The sequence below is a fragment of the Rhinoderma darwinii genome, chromosome 3 (genome assembly GCF_050947455.1).
Source record: "Rhinoderma darwinii isolate aRhiDar2 chromosome 3, aRhiDar2.hap1, whole genome shotgun sequence".
NCBI lineage: Eukaryota > Metazoa > Chordata > Amphibia > Anura > Rhinodermatidae > Rhinoderma > Rhinoderma darwinii.
The window spans coordinates 328,803,362-328,829,840 of NC_134689.1; the positions used below are offsets into that span (position 1 = coordinate 328,803,362).

Below are 26,479 nucleotides of genomic sequence, written 5' to 3' on the forward strand. Positions count from 1 at the left end.
CAAAGGGATCAAATACTTATTTCTCTGTGCACAATGCAAATAAATATATATAATTTTGACAATGTGATTTTCAGTTTTTTTTTAAAATATAATCTATCTCTCACTGGTAAAATTAACCTAGCCTAAAAATTCTAGACTGTTCATGTCTTTGACAGTGGGCAAACTTACAAAATCAGCAAGGGATCAAATACTTATTTCCTTCACTGTATATTGTAATAGATATCCGTGGAGAATTTCCATTGACTGTAATACCTGTAACATTAGAGCTTTCAGAAATGAATGATTGGTGTAGCACGGGTTCTGCACATTGTATAATACTTGATAATAGAGTCCTATCCCTGACAGTAAGGGTATGTTCACATGCTAGACTAAAAATGTCTGAAAATAAGGACCTGTTTTCAAGGGAAAACAGCTCCTGATTTTCAGACGTTTTTTAAGCCACTCGCGATTTCTGCAGTGTTTTTCGCAGCGTTTTTTTACGGCCGTTTTTGGAGCTGTTTTCAATAGAGTCAATAAAAACCGGCTCCAAAAACGTCCCAAAAAGTGTCCTGCACTTCTTTTTCACGGCCGTTTTTTTTACGCGGCCGTTTTTCAAAACGGTCCATTGGAACAGAACGCCGTTTTTCCAATTGAAATAATGGGCAGATGTTTGGAGGAGTTCTGCTTCCAATTTTTTGACCGTTTATGGCCCGAAAAACGGCCGAAAATAGCCTGTGTGAACATACCCTTACCATGGTGCCCCCAAATGTTTTCTCCTTGGGTTCTCCTCCAACTCATCCTTCCGGATCGCCAATAGTGATTGACATGAATGTTACGATGTTATGTGATATCCCAATGCATTATTCTTCACAAAAAGTATCACCCATAAATAAGAAAATCGCATGTAAACTCACGTCTTTCAAAGAATGCGATTTACTGTTATGCAATATCACATAACATCACAATGTAAATATCACGTGATAAGTCACTGTTTACCCAAGGGAGTAATTTTGCAGCTGATGTAGCAAGGTGCTGTATATTACACACCACAAAAACACCGAAAAAGGCCATACTTACAAATGGACACAGCCAGGTCAGAAATGCTGATGAAAGGGCGAGCAGGTGCTTTAAATAATAATAGCCACTCCCACTAGTCTTGAGGGGAGTGGTGTGGCTATTATTATTTAAAGCACCTGCTCGCCCTTTCATCAGCATTTCTGACCTGGCTGTGTCCATTTGTAAGTATGGCCTTTTTCGGTGTTTTTGTATATGTCCCTGTGTTTTTATCGGTTCTGTATATTACACACCACAGCTGCTTCAGAACCTCCCTTCTTTTTTTTTTTTTTTCAAAAGAAAAAAAAGGAAAGCTATATGTCTGTTACTAATTGATTGACGTGAAGCCCCTTTCTCTTCTTAAAGATCCTCCGCATCAGCTGGAGTATATATTGTTCAGTACATTGACCAAACTACTGCAGAATCCCTTTGAGCGGAGAACTGTCATGTTAGTGAATAAATCTATTTTTGAACAAAATGAAACCCGACCTTCCTCTTCAAAGAGGTTCTGCAGCTGCAGTGTGTATTATATATACATAATGTACCACCTATTGTAAATGATAAGAATATTATAAAGTTCACTAACCTGTCTAAATGTTCTAGGCCGTAGCCTCATATTTAATGTGGTCTAAGATCTGCTCCGTGACTTGAAATATTTTTATAAACTCCATAAAGGGTTCCATTATTATATATAGTATAGAATTGTCATATGTTGCGTATGTCTGTTCTTACCGGTATGATACAGAACAGCACTGCAGCCCCTGTCAATTACATGTTCTATGTACATTGTGAAAGGATAACCGAAATCTCAAGGGATGGAATGAGGCAAAGGATAAAAAGCCTGTTTTTATTTCCAGTAACTGAACGGCTTTGTTCTCTTTGGAACTGTGCCGTTTGGGCTATTTTTGTGATGCATTTTGTTACAAAAGCAAATTGCGACTTAATGCCTAAAGGTGGCTGAAAGCTTTCCCGGAGCCTTCCTCTCTTATCCTATAGCCGTACTTTCCCATTCTTACCTCCCTCCACATACGTATTGTTAGCATTTCTTTCTCAAGCAGAGCAAGTGACCCAGCACTGTACGTCGTCTGTCTGTAGGAGACACATTTAAGGATTAATAGCCCCTGACCAGAAGATGATCGAAAGCGTATGGACCAGGAGAAAATACTCTCAGGATAATCTCTGCAGCATATACCTTCCCCATCATTATTTAAAGTGCATTTCCCACTAAAACCCTGAATATATAAGTCCCCGAGTAGTCGTCTCGTGTGGAGTCTTTAATATTTAATTTAGCCATTCTAAGTTATCTTGGTCTAACAGATGCTGCACTTCCAAAAGTGACAACAATTAATGGCAGCCATTACAGTATCCATAGGTATTGTCACTATCCACACAAACTGAATGGCGTAAAAATCTGCACTGTAATTCACAGCTACATTCCCTGCGGCTGCCTGTGTGTCACAGTAGTTCAGGCAGTTCTGTCGTTTTGGCGTTCGATACCAGAACCAGGAGGATCAGGATGAAAAGAGCTATAGGTCCTGCCTACATAGGAGAGTGCTGCGATGTGCGGAATTGAGAGAGGCCATTAAAAATGAAATAATTTTTTTTATAATAAAATTTGAGATCATCAGTAAGCACTAGGGCATCTATGGTTGCAATCTATGGCAACTCCAGGAATAGACCTTTGACTATAACACGTACACGGCCCTCAACCATTAAGAACTTGGGACAGGCACATGTTAATAAATAAGTAATACTGAGTTGTATTTACCAGCAATCCATTAACGCATTGATCGTTGCCATCTACACACCAGCTCTTGTCTGAGTATGACATATATACTTTATAGAAAGCTGCTCTATATACATGTATTTACATATATTATATGTCATTGTGTGTAAACTGCAATTTCCAAAGCTGACTCATCGCTGTGACATTGCCTGGACTAGTCCCTGTTCACATGTGTACCTTATAGGAGGATGAGTGGTATCTGGCCATACACAGTGTATACACACACATATACATATATACACACAGTGACTTGTCCTATAGATACATCCTATTCGTATAAAAAAAAAAGTCTCCTAATGACATCATGCATGTGTCCAGTGCTGCCGGCTCCCCCACAGAATGGGCATATTGCAGAACGAGAGCGCTCTCTGTCATTGTCCTCATACTTCTATAAAGATTGCTTATCCCAGAATGTCCCATGCAAGGGGCTGTGCCGGACAGGGAGGATGTCGTAGTGGCTGGGGATGTGGCTGTTCCTTGGCAAGTCGTACGGGTTCTGCATGTAGTTGGGGATCTGATGTTGGGCATCCTGAAGCAAGCTGAGTTTCGGCTCTGTGGAGAGACAAAGGGGTACATAAGGCACTCGCTTATCATAATACCACACCCTGCCTCGTTCCTGCTCAGCTTGTTATGTATTGCTTCCACCTACTCCACCTCAATTCATCCACATTGTTCTTCACGTCAACCCAGGGAAATATATTCCAAACTGAAGCTGACATGATATATATGGGAAACAATAATACCCAAGCAGTTACCTGCTAAGCCATGACTTGGTTATTATGACAAAGTGTTAATGAGAAGGGGATAAGATACAATTAGGTCATTTATCACTGTCTTGAATACTTAAAAGGAAAGTAAAAAAATGCAATTTCCATTGTTATTGCCAATTAGGTACTTCTTTTGACTGGGCCCTGCACCAAATATGTTCAGGCGGTTACCTAGCAACATGCACAGCAAGAGTGGGTGACCATGATGGTACGCGTTAAGCTGGCCACATACATTAGATAAAAGTCGGCCAAACCTGCACATGTGCATGGGCGCAACCTGACTGTCCCCCGATTTCTGACATGAAATCCAATATGCCCAATCCTTTGTTACCTAGGTGATAAGCTATTAAGCTATGCCACTGACAGACACTTATTTCCCTACTGAAATAAACTGCTGAGGCCTCATCCACACAGCACTCCATGTGCCACCGTATGGTGCTCCCTTAGGTGCTATAAGCTGCAAATATTCTCCCCTAGAAGCAATGCCTCTAGGGAAATATACTTCCATAATACGAAATCCGGCAGACAAAAACTTCCCTATACAATTGGGGACATATGGAGGTACAGTAAGGCCCTATGCAACTCTACGAGTGCCCTATTACATCTTCATACAAGGAACAGTAATACGGCTGTGTGCATGAGGCCTAAAAATCAGTGGCAATAATCTGATGTACGTTACCATTAGGAACCCAGGTTCTGGCTTTCTAATAATCAACAGGGACAGAAGAGGGAAACATTGAGTGAGGGCAAGTCTTCCAAACAGCATTGTTCTACAACCTGCTTTGCAAATTTTACAGCAACAGCCAAATCACTGTAGCCTTTTGCATTGGTAGCACTGAAATGTAACCCAGTGCCTTAGATCAATGACCTGCTTTCATAGAATAAGGAACTTTCTAAGACAGTGCAGTCTATTGTCTGACCTAATGATAACAGAAATATTGTGGCTAACGAATTTACTAGGAATAATTAACATCACTAAGCCATAAGGAATGCTGAACCCAATGCTTCGGTGATGTCACCATCAGTGGGGGATTAAAATATAAGCAATTTGGGCGGTGGCCGCAAGGGCCAAAGGCCTCTGGAGGGCCCATGGCCGCCCAAACTATCCATCATCTGATATGCCACAACTGACGTATTTTCGATCCAATAAATAGGGGCCAATAAAATTTACCCACCTTGCTCCCATGGTTCCTCTTCCTCTCCGGGCGCCGCTTCACTGGTTCCTGTGGCCATCCAGCAATAGGACCTAGTGTGCAGTGCACACAAATCATCCTGCCGCTGATGGCGCCTGGAGCTGAAGAAGAGACTGGGAGCGAGTTTGTTAATTATATGGAGGAGCCCGTCTGGGGTCTGAATTTAGGGGTCTGGTCTGGAGTCTGAATGTAGGGGTCTGGGTCTTAATTAATTTAGGGACATGGTCTGGGGTTTGAATTTATTTAGGGGTCTGCGATCTAAATTTATTAAGAGGTCTTGTCTGGGGTCTGAATCTTAGGAGTCTGGTCTTGGGTATGCATTAGTTTAGGAGTCTGGTCTGGGATCTGCATTACTTTATGGGTCTGGTCTGGGGTCTGGATTAATTTAGGGGTCTAGTCTAGGGTCTGGATTCATTTAGGAGTTTGGTCTAGGGTCTGGATTCATTTAGGGGTCTGAGGTTTGAATTTATTTGTTTTGAATAAGAGTAGGGATGGGCTGCAGAAGCGAAGGGCCAAAGATGTATCAGCAGCAAACTATGTAGTGGTCAGGAGAAGTCATCATAGCAGTCTGGGCCGGATGGGGAAGACAAGGAATGAGAATCAGACAAAATGTCACCTGTGAGTCACTTAAAAAGAACATGTCTGTTTTAGTAAATACTTGTATTGCCCATGGTATCGATCCAGCAGCACTACAAAAATTCTTTGTGTAGCCCAGGCCTAATTGACAACTGGATGTCAAGAGGATGTGTCCCGACACAGTGTGATACTATCAGCAAATATTGGACACTGTCAGATTGTACACCTATTTATCAATTTATGCATAGAAGCTGAAGAAGAACATACTGTTTAACCAGAATTAAACTTGTTTGCACAGAAAAGTGATAGTGACTATAGACACGGCGTGACGGGGCGGTAGTGGGGAAAGTGGGGGACCCAAGTTTGGGACCTATAGTCTACTTAATTTGCCACTGGTCAACATTAGTGCATTATACAGTTGACTGTTGTATGAGCCCACAGAAATGGTTACTGCTATACTGTGTAAGCTACAGTTTCACACTGATTCTGCCACTGATATTCAGAAAAAATATCTATATCTAACCTCAATGGATATGTAAGAGATAAGCAGATCTTACACAGCAGTTAAATTTCAGCATGCTCAGATCAAAAAATATGAATGCACGTTTTATATTAGCGGTTCTTCCATTGACGCTAATTGAAGTATGATCCTTGTTTTATGCTATGTTAATGAAACTTTTAATTTGCTACAGAGGTTCCTCTGTGTTTGGTTTCTCCATGACCTCCCATGATTATAGCAGCAATTGATGTTACTGCAGACAATTTTCTTAAGTATTCAACCAAATCCTATTTGCGTTAAGCTATTAAAGGGCAGGAAAATCATGGCTGGCTGACAGGAACGAAAGGTAATAATAATTACTTGTATTGGGTAGAGCTTCACCTGCAGCCTCGCTAAATATTAAAGGGGTTGTATGAGATCAGGAAAAATGGCTGTTTCTCGCCCACCTCCCCCCCCCCCCACACCCAGAAGTCCTGAAGTGAGGGCAGAGACAGGGCAACAAGGTTTGTCAGTACTCAGAACTCTTACTGCCTTATTAATCAGATTTTTGTAAACACACATGGTTTATAAAAGCTTTCAGTCCTTATATTAGGGATATCCAATGGATCTTTCATACAATAAATGTCTTTAATACAATATTGTTCCCTACATCTGCTCCCCCATGTTCTCCTCATTGCCCGATTTGCTCCCACAATCAATAATGGAGTGATTTGGGCAATGGGTATTTATTGGGAACGGCTAAGTAATTTCCACATAAAAGTTAAAGCGCACAGAATAGAATCTTATCAATTATTTTTATTTTTGACAAACATTGTTATTACATATATGCGCCCCCATCAGGTAAATATTTGGACAGTACAAGTTTTTATGATCTTTCTGTAGGTCTATATTAAGTCATTTTTCTTATACCATTTATATGGCACATAGACTTGAAACATACTTTAATACATGGACGGAAGCAACATAAAAAGTGCATAAAGTAATTGTGACTTGTAGGTGAGGATATTTTATTTCACAAGAGACAGAATAGAGGAGGACGTGACAGACACAGAAGTAGACTGGAGAGACCCTTGATAGAGATGTTTCAAGAAGAAAAAAATGATGATGTTTTTGATTTACAGAGAGAAATAGCAGCTTGCAACTACAAATAAGGCCCCTCTACACCTTTTTTTAAAAAAAATTTTTTTTTTCTTTTTAGGAAAATTTCCAAAAGGCATAGAGAAAAAACATGGAGTGAAAGGGCCTTTACCTGCAAGTTTTTGAAGGTGAACACACTGACCACCCACTATGGAGGCAGCTGTTTCATAGTCTAGCCACTAATCTGAACCTCAAATGTTTTTTGCATAACCACAGACACAATATAGCAAACGAGTGAGGGTCCCATACCAAAAACATAAAATGGAACCATCTTTCTGGAACTGGATCAAACAACTCTCCCCCTCCCCTCTCCATCATGGAGCAGGAAGGAACAGTGTTTTTTTGTTTTTTTACTAAACCCTACTTACTTCTTGTAGGAGAATAGCTGGGTAGTGCATTCCACTTTTTCTGATGATGTGTTGCCTGTGGAGAGTGGCAGGCCCATGTAGGTTTGCACAACTCAAGGAAAACAGTAAAAAATGGAGTTCCAATCTTTACAGGTTTCATAGGGACTGCCTCTAAAGTTTGCACACCATATACCATGGTGAGCAGGAAACAAGTATACTTTAAGCAATCTGACAGGGGGAATGAGATTATCGGGTCACTTGAATGAATGCAGCAAGCAATGTTTGTCAGCAGGTCATGCAAACTGGTCGGTGCTGGCATCAAGCAGAGTCTGGCAGTGCTACAGTGTCATGCATGTGTGCAGCTGGCATGGAAACTGACACTTACCCACGTCATATACATTTTTGTTAGCTTTTGATGAGGGTGGTATATCTGAGTATGGGGCATCTGTATGGACAGGTGAGGTCATTTCCACGTAGCTGTTCTCTGAGTGTTTGGAGTGCTGCGCGGGGGGGTCTGTAATGGTGGCATAAGGGTTCTCACTGCTGCTCAGAGAGCAGGTGCTGGAACTGCACCCTGACTCTTTCATACAATCTGCAAAAAGCAACAAACACAAGTCAAAAAATCTGGGGGAGAGCTAAGGAGGCAGCAGGAAAATGTCAGGAAGGGGGAAGCCCTGGAGGTTAAAAAAACAATAAACTTATATCCTAAGAGCTGGTAAGTGAGGGACAACAATGTGAAGGATGTTAGGGGAGAGCTGGAATCTGTTACAGAGCTTCAAGGGCAGAGCTACACGACGCATGACCTTGTGTTGTTGCAATGTCTCATGCACGTGCATGTGACAATAACACCGTTTTTTCTCCTCATAATATAGTTCTATTTTACCCATATTCCTTCAATATCTGACAGCAGGGGCATAGCTATATTGGGTGCAGAGGTAGCAGTTACACCCAGGTCCTGGTGATTGACAGGGCCCAAAGACACCAGTAGTATAAATGTTGCATGGTAGGTGGGGGGCCCTGGTGCAAATTTTGCATTGGGGCCCAGGAGCTTCACATTACTTTCTGTCTTGATTCTACACAATAATTTATTTTGAGTCTACAAAAAAAACAACTTTTTTTAAAATTGGAAAACTAGAAAATTTGATCCATCGAGGCAGTGAAATCATTGGTTTCAGACTTTTACATTTTGTTTCCTCTATAAAGAATAATGACTATACACAGAAAACCAGAGGCATTACTTGAAGGTCCTGAGTCCCATTTCAAAGCTTTACTGGGGTCCACTACCTAACCATGGTGCCTTCATGTTCTGCCACGTATGATGACATCTATATAAATATTCATTTGTGTAGTTACATAGTTAGTACGGTTGAAAAAAGACACATGTCCATCAAGTTCAACCAAGGAATGGGAAAAAGGGAAGGAAAGGATGTGAGCTAGCACATTGCAAAGTAGGTTTAACATGCCCAACTTAAGGTGCCACTGCTCTCTTTTATTTTCCCATGTGTATATATTGCAGTATAATTGGAGAAAATACATCCATGCAGTTCTACACATGAACTATATCTGACTATAACTACAAATTATGGGTTTATCAACCCATTATTGGGTTAAACCACCAGAGCAATAAGAATTGAGTAGGTCTCTGGTTAGATTGCCTCTGTATTAACACTTTCATGAGCTAGAAAAGTGAAAAAGAAAAAACGTCGTCATGTGGAATATACAATCAATTATTGTATACCGGGAAAAAGTGAACTACATTGGACCAATTGATATGCATTCTATATGGTCAGCATAGGAACAATTATGGAAAATATGTGGATTGAGTAATTAGAGTAAACTCAAGGCCTGAAGTTTCAATGCCCTGTATAGACAGTTCAGAGATGGCTTGGTGTTAATGAGGACCTTAAAGCAGAAACAATGAGAAGCAGTGAATGGGGGCATAAAGTAGCATGCATGGGATGAGGGATGAGCAGGATAGCTCTGTTCAGAGGCGAGGATGTGAGCAAGCAAAGAGTGGCACACACAGGCAGGAGGAAACAGAGGCTTTCTGTGTCTGTCCCTTCCCAATACAACAGCATGACTGTCCAGTTGTTTCTCGGCCAAACCACTGGCAAGCATCCATATACAACATCATTAACATGGACAACGTCTATCCTTCTCAAACATACATGAACAGAATACTCATTTCCAAAAATATAAAAAAGTAATGCATCAGTAATAGCATAATACAAAACACATCCCAAAATAAATGTATACAAAGTAAACGTATGGATGTACTGTACATCCATGAAGATTATTTCTATTAACGGTGCTTGATAATGTTGATTTGTATTGACCTGGAATATTTATCCATTATACTAACAGTCTTCTGCTGCATAGAATAAGGACAATAAAAGCTAGTGTTCAATTTGTGCCCATTCAATGGCATCTAATATCCTTATAATAAACATTAGAGGAGCTTTAATCGGTACATAACATGAACTATGGAGATGCACTGTCCTATATGATGCATGATCCACATTTATTTGTACCAGCATTGTACTAAAAAAGCAATGCAATCTTACAATGGTTCGAAATGGGTTACACAATTTTCGGAGGTTTTGGCTTTTATAAATGCGTAATACAATTTTATGCAATTAAGGATATCCACATTACATTGTTACACTGTAGGTCAGTTAGAACTATTTGACAAGTCGCCAGCTTTGGGCATTTAGATGTAAATTAAAGTAGATTATGTTTTTATTTAGTATTTTTATATTCTATAGATTATATATATAGCTAAAAATATAAAACTTCCAGGCTAAAGCATTATGAATGCTACTATATTCATAATCCTGACAATGCAGTAGAAATTAGTATGAACATATCCAACCTTAGCAATTCCCTTATACATCTATTACCCGAATGGCTCAGTACACTAGAACTAAGTATTGGTCTGGCACATAGGGGAACTAGCAAAAGTGTGGTCAAAAATAGCGTTTCACAAGTACCCCCCAACAGGTCATGTTTGAAGATCTCTCAGACAGAGTACACCGTCGACAAGTACTGATACATAGAAACTAATGTCACCTCACCAGAATTAAGGATATCCACATTACATGACCTGCTGGAGGTACTTGAGGACTAATGTTGAAAAACGCTGCTCTAGAGCAAAGCAGAGCTGGCGAATAACAGGCCTAGTACATAATAGAGCTGGGGGAAGGAGTGGCCTAAGACATAGAATTGCTGGGTAAGGAGTGGACTGGCACATAGGAGAACTAGAGAGGGAGTGGCCTAACAAATAGGAGAGCTTGGGAAGGAGTGGCTTGGTAGACAGTGGCGCTAAAGAGGAATAGTATCCATTCCATTTCAATAAAAATCTCAAAAAATACAAAAAGGACTCACTGCAGACTTTTCCAGCGGTATTTCCTAAGGCATCTGTAAACTGTGGCAACATAGTGTTTTTTGTAGGCAAATTACTCCAGATGACCTGTCATTGTAGCTATAGCCTTATGATTACCTTCATTAGAGTTCCCCTGCGGCTATAGGGGCCACTGCACATGGCTCCCCAGCTATTGGAAGCTACATATACCATTTTGCACCAATGGCACCAGGGATTTAGATGTTTAGAGAAACTTGGCCCCAGGGTCAGTACATGTTACTTGCAGTTGAAACCAGTCGAAGAACCATATTGCCAGCCTCTTGTTGGTGCCAAATCAGGATTATAATACAGGCATTTGACACTACTCTCATAGCTGAAGAGCTTTATATTGCATCAACCTAAAATCACTGCCACTTGGCATGGTTTTCACATCTGACCTGCATAAAGAAAACCCCTTTTCATATAAGCTATTAGGGTATATAGATGTCATTTGGCTCATGTATGTCATATATCTCCCATTACAATACCAAAAATCTATTTCTAAATAACTGTGATAAGATACTTGAAAAGACATAACAAAGAAAGAAGAGGTCGCTGTAACATTACACCAAGAAACATTTCTGGCCTATCTCTAGATGTGTTGATGCATATTCCTTTATGATTTACCAGTTCATATACTTCTACTTGCTGGATAGCCAGAGAAATGTCCTAGGTCTGACATAACATGCATCAAATTACCAAAGCAAACGTTTCATTACAAATAATCGATCTTGTTGGGGATAGAGTGGTGTGGATATGGTCCAAGGGTCAACTATAGGAAGAACAGCAAACAATGCACAATCATTCCTTATAGACATGTGAATAATATGTTTTCTCTGAGGGATAACACAGAAAAGTATGAAAATCACTGCATCTATGGTGACAAATAATCTGTTCCTTTAGCTGGTCGCTTGTCCTTATCACTACAAGTGAAGAGTTTTAAGGGTCTTTTCCATATGGCATTTTGATTAGAAATGGCATGCACCTTGACAAAGTTTGCTATAGAAGCAGTTGTAGAAAATGTTCCTTCTTGAAAACAAGCAATTTCAGCAAAAATTATTTATCAAAATTGTGTAAAAGTGTAATTGTTGGCACCATTTTTATATTCTGTAGTGACTGCTCTCTGTTCTACCACTACAACGATTTGAGAACATACACTTGGTCTGCTAAGAATCCCCTCCTGTTTGCATGCTAAAATGGTGAGGGACTACTCATACTATTAACCAAATGTGCGAGTAGAGTTGCAGAGCTACCATTGGTTATAGTTCCACATCATCTGCCAGTAACGTGCTGTTCAGACCTGTCAGTAGTGGAAAAACATGGTGTCAATATATGAATTACATGCATTCTAAATTGCATTCTTTTGGCTCCCTCAGGTACCAGGGCCCAGGTGCAACTGCTACCTCTGCACCCCCCTCAGCTATGCCCCTTGCCACTTGGCATTGAGAGGTTGCACTGCTCTTGAGCTGTGATCCACATGTTAATGGTGGTAAAATTCGATTTATAATATCTTTGCTGGTACTGTCTTTTCCATATGGCAAGCAATGTGCTCTGTGCAGTACAGCAAAAGAAAAATAAGAGAGGGATTGACGGAAATCATCCTCCTATTAGGCTATATACACATTAGAATTTGCCTATTTTCTGTCATTCACTCCTGTTTAAGTAAAAAAAAAAATTAAGGCTGTATGTAGACAGGGAAAGTAGGAAGTTCTTTATCATTAATTTACCAACGTGGCTCCTTGCATGTGGCTCCTTCAGTAAAGGGGTTGTCCCCCTCAAGACAACCACTGTCCATATTCTCTATTATGGCATATAAACTATATAGATGGGGTTCCCCCACTTGGGACTTCATCTATGTCCCTGAACTGGGAGCCGCTCTGGCAGACCTGGCACATTCTTGCATTACATGGACGGCCATTTATTTGTATTGCCGGCATGTAATGCTACATGTGAGGCTGGCCGCATCTACCCCCGAGGTGACATGAGCCTAACCTGCCACAATCAGCTAATCACCGCGCCAACTTCTTTTTGAAAATGGTTTGACTTAATGAGACTACGCTTTAACCTTTCCCCCTCCACTGTCATATACAGCATTTTTTTTAAAATTAAAAATAGAAACATATTCAGCAGAGGGAGGAATGGATAGGTGTTTGTATCGCCAGAGTTGGGATAAATTGAGAAGGGGTGGAAGAAAATCTAAAAACGTGTACTAGGTAAAAAGCTGTTGCTACTGGATGGGGAAGGCGTTCTACGCAAAGTTTGTTTACCTACAGGTTTGATCAGCATATATGCAAATACTATAAATGTCACTATAACATAATTCTATCCCATTACAGTGAACAATCATGTACCACAATCACATTCCCGCTGTGGGTGGTTGTGCCTTGTACCTACCTTTGAAGCCATTTTCCATTATGTATGTGTTCTGTCTTCTGTCAGTACTACAGGCGCCTAGAACAAGAGACATGACACAATGGTGACTAGAGACATAACACACGATTTATGTCAGTTTACTAATGCTGGATATACGTGGAAAGATTACTCGGGATCCCAACTGAATATGAACCTGCCATTGAATGTATCCCTTACAGAGTTGCAAACATTATTTTATGTCATTCCATTTATACCACATTATATATCATTTTGATAATATGCTCAAGTTCACCAGAATTGTTGAGCCATATTAGTTATGATGTGTTGGAAATTGCAAATTTCAGTTCTGCACATTGTGTGTAAAAGTGTCCATGGACATAATATTAGATGGTAGTTAAATATAAAAACATTTAAAAGATCTTTTATATTGCAAAATATGTCTTATAGGTATAAGGTGTCACATCTGGGTTTATATAGTTGCATATATCTGCCTTTGACTCAAGTGGAATTTTTTTTTATATGTTTTCTGCAGAATACACTCATCTTGAAAAGCATAGGTTTGGCCAGTGATAGTCTAAGGGCATGGTGATATTTATACCTGGAAGTGCTGGCGCGGATGGTATGACAGAGGGAGCCCACTGTGCAAACTCCTTAGATCCTGCGGTCGCTACTGACCGTGGCATCTAAGGGGTAAACCTGTACCATACATATATGGCGGTTAACAACCTTCCACCCTTTCTGATACATTACTGATTGACAAACGAACATTTGCACATCTACATGCATAGATTCAATCAAGCATGTCGGCACAGCGAGGTGGAAGGTCTAGGGAGGAGGAACCTTTATGATAGAGAAATTAGCCCCATGAGAGCTAGAATGGCTGACAGGAATTAGCAGATCAAGTTTTCATTTTTTGGCTAGAAGTACAACAAACAAATAATTTAAGCAGCTTTAAATAATGCAACATAACATGTCGCTGCTGAAGCTGCGTGGCAATGCTAGAGAAAGAGTATATAAGTAGGTGATGTCATTTTCTACCTATCAGTTGTTTGCAATGAGAGAAGTGTCATAATGGTCACTTAAAAAACGGAAAAAATTCATGTAAAGATTTGAGCAGATATCATTATCTTAGAGAATGGCAGCCGGGACAAATTCCATGTTATAGAGCACTGCCGTAAAAAAAAAAAAGACAAAATGCTGTACAATGCTTCTTGGAGAGGACTGAGAAGCCGAATGTGGGTTATAAGTGACATCATCTTTATTACTCTAGACTTTGTCCCTTCTGGGAGTTGTATTTCCTGGTCATGACTATTAGCCTTAAAGGGAATGTGTCATGATTTTTTTTATTATAGTGCTTTTAATATAATGTAAACAAAATTTTTATTTATTTGTGTTGTCACATTGTACTTCTTTATGTATTCATACTTTTACTTCTCTATGGAATAGATTAACGACACATACAGAGATGGAATATGGCAGCACAATGCATAGGACACAATGAACGGCAGCCGTTCATTGCTTCTGCTATCTGGCTCTATCTGGCTCTGTACTGCGCAGACGCAGCTTAGAGTCACACAGCAGAGAAGCTGGTTTGTAGGGAGATAGCAGGCGCCATTATGAAGACCAGTTGCACTGCAGGTAAGGTGTGTGTCTGTCTGTCTGTCCCTTTCTCTCACAGACCCCCGACAGGCCCCCCCACCCAACGCCCCCCGTCGCTAGATGTATTGTCAGTGTGGACGTTGTGTGGAGCTAAGCTTGTCAGATGTAGTAGAGCTGAGTGTGTGTGTGTGTCTGTGTAGTAGAGCTGAGTGTGTCTGTGTAGTAGAGCTGAGTGTGTGTCTGTGTAGCAGGGCTAAGCGTGTGTGTCTGTATGTAGCAGTGCTGAGTGTGTGTGTGTATGTATGTATGTAGCAGTGCTGAGTGTGTGTATGTATGTAGCAGTGCTGACTGTGTGTGTATGTATGTAGCAGTGCTGACTATGTGTGTATGTATGTAGCAGTACTGAGTGTGAGTATGTATGTAGCAGTGCTGACTGTGTGTGTATGTGTGTAGCAGTACTGTGTGTGTGTGTGTGTGTGTGTGTGTGTCTGAATGTAGCAGTGCTGAGTGTGTATGTAGCAGTGTTGAGTGTGTGTATGTATGTAGCAGTGCTGAGTGTGTGTGTGTGTGTGTGTGTATGTATGTAGCAGTGCTGAGTGTGTGTATGTATGTAGCAGTGCTGACTGCGTTTGTATGTGTGTAGCAGTGCTGTGTGTCTGTATGTAGCAGTGCCGACTGTGTGTGTATGTGTGTAGCAGTACTGTGTGTGTGTGTGCAGCAGAGCGGCGTAAGCACGGGCGCTGCTGATCCTTCATAGCCGCTTATCAGCTGTTTTCAAGAATCCGCGGCGAGCACCCCCCCCCCCCCACACACACACACACACAAATCCCCCCAAACATGCAAAATCAAGTGTAATCAAGCGTTTTTTTCATGCGGTTTTTGGCACGTAAAATGCGGGGAAAAAACTTGTCAAATACACGCCGTGTGAACCTGTTAACTGAAAAGTCATTCACTTCACTTTCATCATTCTAAGGGTATGTTCACACGCAGTGTTTTCAGCCGTTTTTCAGGCCGCAAACGGCCCGAAAAACGGCTGAAAAATCGGAAGCAGAACGCCTACAAACATCTGTCCATTGGTTTCAATGGGAAATACGGCGTTCTGTTCCAATGGGGCGTTTTTTTACGCCGCCGTTTTCCGAAAACAGCACGTAAAAAGACGCCCGCCAAAAAGAAGTGCATATCACTTCTTGGGACTTTTTGGAGCCGTTTTTCATGGACTCTATAGAAAAACAGCTCCAAAAACGGCCGTAAAAAACGAGAGTTTAATTTGTTTAGTAAGCGTGTGAACATACCCTTAGCCTTTTGGTGTTCCTATAGCTTCTGCCAGCTGCCATTTGGACCATCACACCCAAAATGGCAGCCGGACACTGCTGAGCAATTTGAAGACACCTTTTTGCTGGCTTGTAGGAGGGGGGGGGGGGGTGAGATTCCCTCCCAGATTTATGGCAGCTGTGAGTCAGGTTGCTTTGCCTTATTCACCTTGCTGTAATTCTGGGAAGTGCTCCCTCTGGTGGCCAACATAGGAAAACATGTCAAATTATTATTTAATTTGTAATACTTTCCACAATGTGGAAGAAAAAAAAAATACAGCAAAAAACATTAATAATATAATAGAAATAAGTAACTTACTTAAAAAAAAAAAGGTTACTGTGTAATTCGCGACACATTCCCTTTAATGCATAGTCACCTTAAGATAACTGAAGTACTGAGGTCAATTCCACATTCTTGGCCAGATTGTACAAACAACCCCAACATTATAAATTCTAAAAGTTATCAACTGATGGGGAATATTGTTTGCAAGAGCACTGGTGCCCCTTTAATCCCTCAGCCCACATATTCTCATCTCTAAAATGTCTCTAGGACAAGTCAGAAGTTAAAAAAACAAACCAGAGGAACACTTTAACCCAGGCTGGAATAGGCCTTAAATGACCAGCTAAATTTTCAGTTTTTGCCTTTCAGCATAACTTTTTTCTTTTTTTCATTGACGTGGCTGTTTTACACGGGAGAATTGGGTTTTTTTCTGCGCGGTTTGGGGGTAGAAAAAATTTACTGTGTAAGTGATATCATTTATTTTTGAGGCGTAAATATAAGATAAAAAGCGGTTTTCGGCATTGTGTTTTTATTTGTTTTTTTGTTAAGTTACAGCCCCTTTTTAAAGGATGAGCACTCACTAGAGCGCTCAAAAGCTTCTTCTACAGAGATGCCAAAAAGACATTACTGTAGACCGCCTGCTTTCAAAAGACAGTGGGTGGTCGGGAATGGGTTAAGCTTATTTTTTGTGTTATTATATGTGAAGTCCATTTGTTTTTATCAGATGTTCTGATTATCTAAACACAGAGATATTCTGCTTCCAATCTTGTGCCTTTCCCGGTGTGCTCTCGCCACCAGCCCAGCACCCAGATCTGTGGGACAGACTGATCTGGCCAGAGTAAGGGTGTCCATGGTACGGAGTAGTTGTGTTTGGAGCTCCTCAAAGAATCCAGGTATGAATGTAGGTTTCCAATATAGGGCTTGACATGCCACTGCAAATTTTAAAAACGGGAGTGCCTCCTAACAACGTCTGGGCATGCTCCTACTGAGACAGCGCATTGTGTCCTGGGGAATCTCCTTCCAGACCTCGGTCAGGGACACAGTGAGCTCCTATGTAGTCTGTGGCGCTACTTGGCAGCGTTGGACGCACTGCTTCATAATGTACCAGAGGTTCTCAAAGGAATTCACATCTGGAGAATGTGAGAGCCAGTCAATGGCATCAATGCCTTCATCATCCATGTACTGACTACACACTCGGGCCACACGAGGCCAGGCACTGTCCTGCACCAGGAGGAACCCAAAGCCAGCTGCACCAGCTTAAGGTCTGACAGTGAGTCTGAGTATTTCATCCCGGTACCTAACAGCAATCATGGTTGGCTATCATGTAGGGTTTTGTGCGACCCTTCAAGATATGTCTCCCCATACCATCACTTACCCACCACCAAACCAGACATGCTGGATGATGTTCTAGGCAGCATAACACTCCCCACATTATTTCAAGACACTTTCACGACTGTCACATGTGCTCAGTGTGAACCTGCTCTCGACTGTGTAGAGAACTGGGCGCCAATGGTGGACCTGCCAACTCTAGCGTTCTCTGGCAAAGGCCAATTCAGCTGCACGGTGCTGAGCTGTAAACACAGGTCCCACTACAGGACGTCAGGCCCTCATACCACCCTCATGGAGTCTGTTTCTCACAGTTTGGTCAGAAACATGCACAAGAGTAGCCCGCTGGGTCATTTTGTAGCGATCCAGAGGTGCTCCTACTGTTCCTCCTTGCACAAAGGAGCAGATACTAGTTCTGCTGATGGGTTGATGCCCTTCTATGGCCCAGTCTGGCTCTTCTCACGTAATTGCCCGTGTCCTGGTACCTGCACAATGCTCTTGAGACTGTGCTGGGAGACATAGCAAACAGTCCTGAGACAGCACATATGGATGCGCCATCCTAGAGGAGCTGGACTACCTGAGCAACCTGAATGGGTTGCAGGTACTGCCTTATGCTACCAGTAGTGACAAGGACACTAACAAAACTAGAGAAGAATCAGTCAGGCAGGATAAGAAATGAGGGATTGTCTGTGGCCACCACCTGCAAAACTATTTACTTTTTGGGGTTGTCTTGCTGATGCCTCTCCAGTACCTGTTGTCATTTTCATTGGCACCAAAGCAGGTGAAATTGATTCACAATCGTCTATTCTTCCCATCTGCACAGATTGATATCCCTGAAGTTTAATTGACTTGGGGTTATATTGTAATGCTTAAGTGTTCCCTTAATTTTTTTTGAGCAGTGCAGGGCCCTTCCCTTGATCTTAAGGGCCCATGCTTTTTCTCTGTGTGCCTCTGATTTCATATGAAGGCTTATGGAGGATTGTCCCGTAGAAATATTGTGTCTATGGAAGAATACAATGCCGTATGCAGGAGTGTCTATGACTCTGTAATATAGACATAGGCACTCTGCATTGCACCATGTGGCCAAGTAGAGCCTTAGGCCCTATGCACGAGGCCTAAGATAGGCATAATGGTAGCAGAAGCTGAACTTTTATTTTTAGACAAACCTCCAAAGCTCTGCTGAACTTGTGGATATTACTTTACCTTGCATTCTTTGCTGCTTCGTCATGTTTGTCTGTGTAATATAGAGTTACCACCATGAACAGATAATCGATAGTGAGAATAGGAACTATATTATTTTAAGGTACATTTGGGTATTCGGCTTTTTGCAACATCAATTTTATGAACTCCTTTTTATTGCTTTCTATGGCTGGATGTTCGGTCAGGTATTAATAAAGTGAATGGCGTTTGCAGAAACTCCCATGAAAAGTAAGTACAATGAAATATGTCATAATAAAAGGAAGGATAAAAATGCAAGGATACTGAAGTAGAGCGGAATAGCCGCAGGATTACACAAGTACACAAGGAAGAGTGGGCTTTACAGTTGAGCCTTGTTCAGAGCTATTAAGATGATGGGAAGATGATGATTAAGCTTTTAGAGATGACGGTAATTAATTGAGGTTACATCTGAGGGAAACCTTAGTAATGGGAGGGGTGGAAAAAACCCAATGATTGTCGCTCATAAAATCATAATATTAGTGTTATGAGTATGTGTGGTTTTTTCATAGGGTACCGCAAAAGCTTTTTCCTAATACCTGAAGGGGACTAAAGTCACCAGTATTATAAATGGCACTCGGTGGGTGGGGGGGGGGGGGGCCCTGATACAGATTTTGCATTGACGTCCAGGAGCTTCACGTTACAATTGCAGCTCCCACAAGGGTTGTCACCCATCTTTTCCAGACTACTGGAAATCTACGCTTTTCAGGACATGGAAAAAAAAGGATAGAACGTAAGCAAACAAAACGTATGTACAAACTACACCATTAGGGCGTCCGTCCGTCCTGACCATAGAAATCAATGCACACGCTGTGGTACACGTTTTGACACGGCTTTTTAATGTCATAACGTGCACGTCTAACGTATAGTAAAAACGAGATGTGAACTTAGCCTTATTCTGTGATAAATCCCCCTCCTATATCAATGCATAGCGGTAAATATTTAGGATATTCATAAGCCTGAAAAGAACAGGAAAGCTGCAATGGTGACCCTAATGGAAGTCACACAGCTTTTTCAGAAACAGATATAGCTAAGAAAGGGCTGATATATTTTTTGACAACTAGATTTATAATTACCAGTGTAATGGCGGGGGTAGGGAAACGGACAAGTGAGCCCTAATCTACCCGCCACTCTGTCCCTGCCTACTTGCAACGACCCGCCCTAGGCGACGGGGTACAACTGGGCGGCGGTCCCTACGCTCAGTAAGTGCATGAGACAAACAGACAAGGGAACACAAAGCAAAGGGAAATGGGGCAGTTGCCCACGGCAACACCATGAGCAACAAGAGTGGTGAACGAGCCGAGTCAAACCAGGAGTGCACGAGGTACCAAACGCAGAGCAGGAGAGTAGTCAGAAAGCCAGGGTCAGTATGGAGCAGGATCAAATAGTTAGAAGCTGTAGCTGGGCCAGGAAACCACACGAGAAGAATCACAAGCAAAGGAGGAACAGGAAAGGCAGGTATAAATAGACAGAGGGCGGGAGCTAGCTCCGTCTGGCCAGGCTGCGATAGGCTCTCCCACTCCTAAGCCTGCCATCCTGAGTGGTGGAAGATGGAGTCAGTCTCAGAGACATAGACTCAGGTGCAGACTGATTACCTATGGGCGTATACACAGAAGTTGTGCCTGGCAGATCCTTTACAACCAGGTTGTTTTTGGAAATACTTGAGTAGGATTTGGCAGCTGCACCTATCCTGTAAGCTATCAAACATGATGGACATTGATAAAATCTTCTATGTATTGTTATCTCTCCTGTTATATACAGCCTCTGGAGGATTAATAGAGGTTTACCCATGTGTGATATAAATGGAATGTTACCATTGCAAAAAAAAAAAAAAAGTAACGCCCTTTCCAAAAAAAAACAACACAATAATAATATTACACAAATGTAGTTGACTATTAATGTGAGCTCTGGCTCCCCCTACTGTCAACTTAAATTAAGAGCATATATTTAGTAAATCGAACATGAACCCAAAACACGCTCAATGTAAAAAAACAGTTAGGCCCCAAACACACGACTGTAGATTTCGTCTGTAATTACGAACCGATTATTTTCTATATTTACGGGAAGGTGAAAGGTGACATGTCCTATATTTTGCTTTTTATGGACCGTGCTTGCAAATGGACTGTGATTACGGGCACGGTCGTGTGCATGGGGCCTCAGTCAGTATAACTTGTATATATGCTTTCAAGGACCTCTTATTGTGCTCAGGCTGCCACTTCCAGGACTTAGTTTCTGGAGTTTGTAACATTTTGCCTTGGACATTTCTTAGGAATATGTTTCACATTAAAAAAAAAAAAAATGACAATTGAGTAATTTGTAAAATAAGACAAGGAAGTCACGTAGAGAGAAAAAACACCTGTAAAACAAACCTGAAAGAGCGTAATCTGTGTTTGTCATACGCATTGCAGGGGTGTAAGACACATTCGGCATGTCATGATCTTTGTCCTTTTGCCTTTGTCGGTACCACAGGAAAAGTCCCAGTAAAGTCATGATGATCAGCAGGAGAACTATTACCCCAATAATAGCACCTGCAGAGTGTCTTTCAGATCCATGTGCCGGGCTGATTTTAGTGTAAGGGTTTAGTTCCTCCATCATAAGAGCAGCTGTAGTAACAAAGATAAGAACATTAAACTCTGGGATTATACAACCTGAAGCCACATTTTAGCAATCCAAACAAGCAGAGTTCCTGGCGGAGAACACTCGCTAACCTTGGTCACAGCGGATGCCCTTAAAACCAGGGTTGCAGTAGCAGGTTCCAGTAACATGGTCACAGGTTGCATTATTCAGACATTCGCACATCTGGCGGCAGCCATATCCAAAAGTCCCTGGGGGACATTCTAAAAAGAAACAGATATGCAGCTGAATGACAGTAATCATGCTGGAAATCCTTCTGTATAAAGGGCATTTCCCCTTAAAATCAAAAAGTTAGCAATTTTATCATTTTGGAAGTTAGTACGAAAAGACACATCCCTCTCTCCTGAGTAACTAAATAGTTGCCATTCAGGAGTCTAGGAAAGCTGGGCGACCACCCCGAGTTGCCATATTGCTTGTCATCTCAGAAAAAGTTATAACTACCGAACTTGACAGACAATTGTTAAACTTACATTTTTGATTTTAGGGGTACATGCCTTTTTTTTTTTTTTAAAGTTATACAGTATAAGCAGACATTGGTTGTCAAGCCTGGCAGGATAGTAAATATAACATTGTCGTATTTCACTACATAGTTTAATTCGTAGTGGAATAGTTAGGAGGATCATAGCGCTTTTGTGGGGTGGAGTGGGGTGGGGCAGACAGACACAGAACAGGACACTGTTCAATGCAACGGGAAAAAAAGTTCCTGGAGAGCAAGACACTGGGTGACAGGTCACTTACTCTGCTCGCAGTGTTTGCCTGTGAATCCTGTTCTACATGTGCACTGCCCAGTGATGTGGTCACAGTCGGCTCCATTATGGCACTGACAGACATTGGCACAGTCCTTTCCATAAAATGCTGATGGGCACCCTGCAGAATCAGAATAGCATCACAAACACCTAGCAGCAGACAGGGGGCGACCTCACATCCCTATTAACACTAATGGCTCAGACTAAAATATATTCTTACATTAGCAGAGATTACAGATCACATTAACAGTAATACCCTTCTATCCATGGGGAGAATACAAAGCACCAGTTTCTTGGACATGCATTGATGTTGAAGAAAGATATTTTGGATTTTAGTTGTTGTATACAAAAGCGTCATTTCAACTGAACAACAGGCCGGATCAGATACCCTTTTATCTTTTCATACATTCAAAACTAAATGGAAATTATGTTATTGTGGATGTGTAGATGGAAGTACGCATGAAATGGAGTGTGGATTGAATTGTCTTCTTCTCTCAAGGTGTTAAAAATTATATGTATCTTGTTATTAGTTATATTCGTTTTGGGTGACAACCAATATGGCCACCAATACAGCCCGACATGAACTGTCCCCCGCATTCCTAGAGTCTTCAATGACAATTCTCCCTAGATAAGTATAGATCAATGCGGTATAGTAGGGGGTACTGCAGAATAACCAGGCATATTTACTATTCTATGAATTTTGGGAGACAACCTCTGTGGGAACTCTACCATTATATTAACTGGTAAGTTGATGAGGCTTCAGAGAGGCACCAAGTAGGAATCATTTAGGCTTCCTTCACACATTTTTTTGTGGCGTTTTTATTTCGGCTTGTAAAAAAATGTCATAAATGTAATGTCTTTTTTTTGTCACATAGTTTTTATATGCCTTTTATGCAAGCAATTTTTTCCCCCCTAGAAAAACCTAAAAGGAAAAGCTTGAAAAAAAAATCAAAAACATTAGTGACCCAAAAAAACCGTAAGACAAAAAACAACACAAAACACGAGCTGATTAGAGTGTATATAATAATTTTCTATGGACTCCCAGCTAATATTTGGCCTCAGCGTTTTTTGCCACAAAATACGTCAGGAAAAACGCCACAAAAAACGCTGTGTGTCAAAGTAACCTGATCAAAATTTTTGGCTGCTTTTTTTTCTACTTAGAAAAGTGTTGTAAAGCAAAGCCAGGTCACTTCTAACACTGTCAAGTGATTAAACTAGATGAGCACTGGTCCATATTTTCTGTGAACAACGAAGTACGTACATGTCAGTGGCTTTTAGCACATTTATGGAAGGTGAGATCTAGGATACTGATTTATTAACCTAGTCTTTATAATCCTTGACATACATACATTGTAATATCTCACGCCGCACAGGTAAACAAGGAATATAAAAACGAAGAGGATTTTTTTGGTGGTGCTAATCTTTAGAAAACTACATTCCAGGAAACCATTAGAACATGCTAAATATTTGAATCATATAAATACAATGTGAGATGATATTGACATATTATATACGATAAGTTATTTTATGGGAGGGGTTTTTTAGGTTTATTTACAGGGGTCCTTGAAGTTTAAAGAAAATGCAAAATATCAGTCTTCCATTAGAATGATTCCGACTGCTATTCCATTGATCTCTACTGGGAGCAGATTTCACATTATTGTTTGCTGTCGAGCGCACTTATGGTTTTTATTATGGGAATCATGTTATGTCCCATACTAAACAGCACACCTGGGAATACAGCGCACATGTTGCATTAGAGCCCATTAGATGACTACAAAGTCACATAACTCCTAGTGAACGATCCTTTATTTGCCATGCAGCGTTTTGGATCACACGGGAGCCTTTCTCAAAATTGGTACAATGGTAAAGTGAAGCTATGGTAAACCTCCCCCATTGTTTCTCCATCTAACTTTCTCCTCTTGCAGCTTCCACATTGCACTGTGGAGATAAAGTGTGGTCACCCCTTGCATTGTCACCGGCTTGTTGCTAGGCAGCCACCTGAACTTGTTTGGTGCACTCGCTGCCAGTCGCATACATAGAAGAGTGGGGACCCCATTTTGGTTGACAGCTCCTTAGGCCCTACTTGACCATTCACCATACTCCCATGGTTGCCTAGACGCCAGGGACGCTATCTCAGCACCACCTGTGTTTTATCCATTTCTTCTGGATCATGCATCATGATTGTTTCTGTCCTAGTATCCTCTACATAGGGTCTCTCCAATCACCATGTGGGTGAGTGATATTCTATATATTTATTGTTATAATTGTCCATTTCTTGTAATTAACTTTCTTACGTATCCGCTTCTATCTGTGTAGCATCATCATCATCATCATCATCTTTTATTACTTTTTATTTACTTATTTTTAGTCACTTATTCCCTATAATCTATGTAGATTCTTCCATTATCGTATTTAGTATGTGTATAATGTTTTCTTTCTTAAAATTTGTAACATTAATTGATGTTGTCGATGTGCGTTAATTGTGACGTAATGAATGACTTTTGGCCCGCGGTATGGCGTTTTTTTCTCGTCTTGCAGTTAATTGTAATTTGTTTTTGCTGTATTTAAACCGCTGTAAGTTTCCCTGTCTGTATTAGCCTGATGAAGACACCGGTCTGGCGTTGAAACGCGTAGCTAGTCGACCCTGCACACCGACATTAAATTATGAACTTTGCCTAGCCTCGTTGCCTATCATTAGCAGCGCCACTTTGGTTCAATTTTCTCATTTTTTCTTTTTGTTCTACTTAACCATTTGGTTGGCAGCAGAAAATGGTAAGTATCCAGATGGAGTTCCTGCAGGCACTAGCACCAAAAATCAATATATACAGTGAAATCCCTCCAAAAGACCATCTCATTGAGTAAACCACCCATCTCAAAGAGGTTTAAGTGTATATATAAGGTGGCAGCTAAGTAAGGCAATAATATACTATGCTAACTGCACTTAGCATAACTTGTAATCGTGGAACTGTTTCACTATAAAAATATAATGCTAGAATGCAATTACTAGAGTACACAGTATATCCTATACATTGAAACATCATAATACATGGTGGTACCTTCTGACATGAATTCTCATGATGGGAGCCCAGAACAACCCAATAGTACTCTCAAGCTGACCAGTCCTTCTTAAAGATACATGAGTGAGTAGGCTTAACCCCTTAATGACCAGCCTATTTTAGACCTTAATGACCAAGCTATTTTTTACGTTTTTCAATCGTCGCATTCCAAGAGCTATAACTCTTTCATTTTTGCATCGACATAGCTGTATAAGGTCTTGTTTTTTGCGGGTCAAGTTGTATTTTTTAATAGCACCATTTTGGGGGACATATTATTTGTTGATTAACTTTTATTTACTTTTTTTTGGGGGGGAATAGAAAAAAAACTGAAATTTCGCCACACTTTTTTGCGTCCTAAATCTACGCCGTTTACCGTATGATATAAATTACACAATAACTTTATTCAGCGGGTTGTTACGATTGCAACGATACCAAATTTGTACAGTTTTTGTATGTTTTACTACTTTTACACAGTAAAAACGCTTTTTTTTCAAAATTATTTGTTTTTGTGTCTCCATATTTGAAGAGCCGTAACGTTTTTTTTTTTTCGCCGATGCAGTTGTATGAGGGCTTTTTTTTTGCGGGAAGACTTGTCGTTTTTATTGGTACCATTTTGGAGTGGATGCAACTTTTTGATCACTTTTTATAACATTTTTTTAAAGTCAGGTTTTACAGAAAACAGCAATTTTTCCATAGTTTTTTATTACATTTTTTACGGCGTTCACCATGCGGGTTAAATAATGTAATAGATTTATAGTCTGGGTCGTTACGGACGCGGCGATACTAAACTTTTTTTTTACTTTTTTACTAGTCCCACTAGGGGACTTTAATATGCGATTCTCCGATCGCTATTATAATACACTGCAATACTTCTGTATTGCAGTGTATTACTGCCTGTCCGTTTAAAACGGACAGGCATCTGCTAGGTCATGCCAGAGGCATGATCTAGCAGGCATTCATGACAGGCAGACCTGGGGGCCTTTATTAGGCCCCCGGCTGCCATAGAAGACACAGACACTCGGCGATCTTATCGCCGGGTGTCGGTGGGATGAGAGGGAGCTCCCTCCCTCTCTCCAAAACCACTCAGATGCGGTGCACGCTATTGTGCACCGCATCTGAGGGGTTAAACATGTGAGATCGATACTTATATCGATCTCACACGACAGAGCAGGGACGCTCCCAGCCCTCAGCTGCCTCTAGCAG

The 26,479-nt window shown here is 41.0% G+C and overlaps 1 protein-coding gene across 5 annotated transcripts in view; it reads right to left on the minus strand.

The window, feature by feature from the left end:
* Positions 1 to 1,859: 1,859 nt before the first annotated feature.
* The window catches only part of MEGF11 (multiple EGF like domains 11), a 454,207-nt gene continuing 429,587 nt past the window's right edge, over positions 1,860 to 26,479 (minus strand). For 3 of the 5 annotated variants that reach the window (XM_075858312.1, XM_075858310.1, XM_075858311.1), the window contains exons 18-23: positions 22,213 to 22,341; positions 21,549 to 21,677; positions 21,210 to 21,443; positions 13,132 to 13,188; positions 7,723 to 7,929; positions 1,860 to 3,370 (exon numbers count right to left, since the gene is read on the minus strand). In XM_075858312.1, the coding sequence (XP_075714427.1) occupies positions 3,207 to 3,370; positions 7,723 to 7,929; positions 13,132 to 13,188; positions 21,210 to 21,443; positions 21,549 to 21,677; positions 22,213 to 22,341 (920 nt within the window). In that variant the 3' untranslated portion in view covers positions 1,860 to 3,206. The remainder of the gene's footprint in view (positions 3,371 to 7,722; positions 7,930 to 13,131; positions 13,189 to 21,209; positions 21,444 to 21,548; positions 21,678 to 22,212; positions 22,342 to 26,479) is intronic. The other 2 variants (XM_075858313.1, XM_075858314.1) reach the window with 2 other exon arrangements.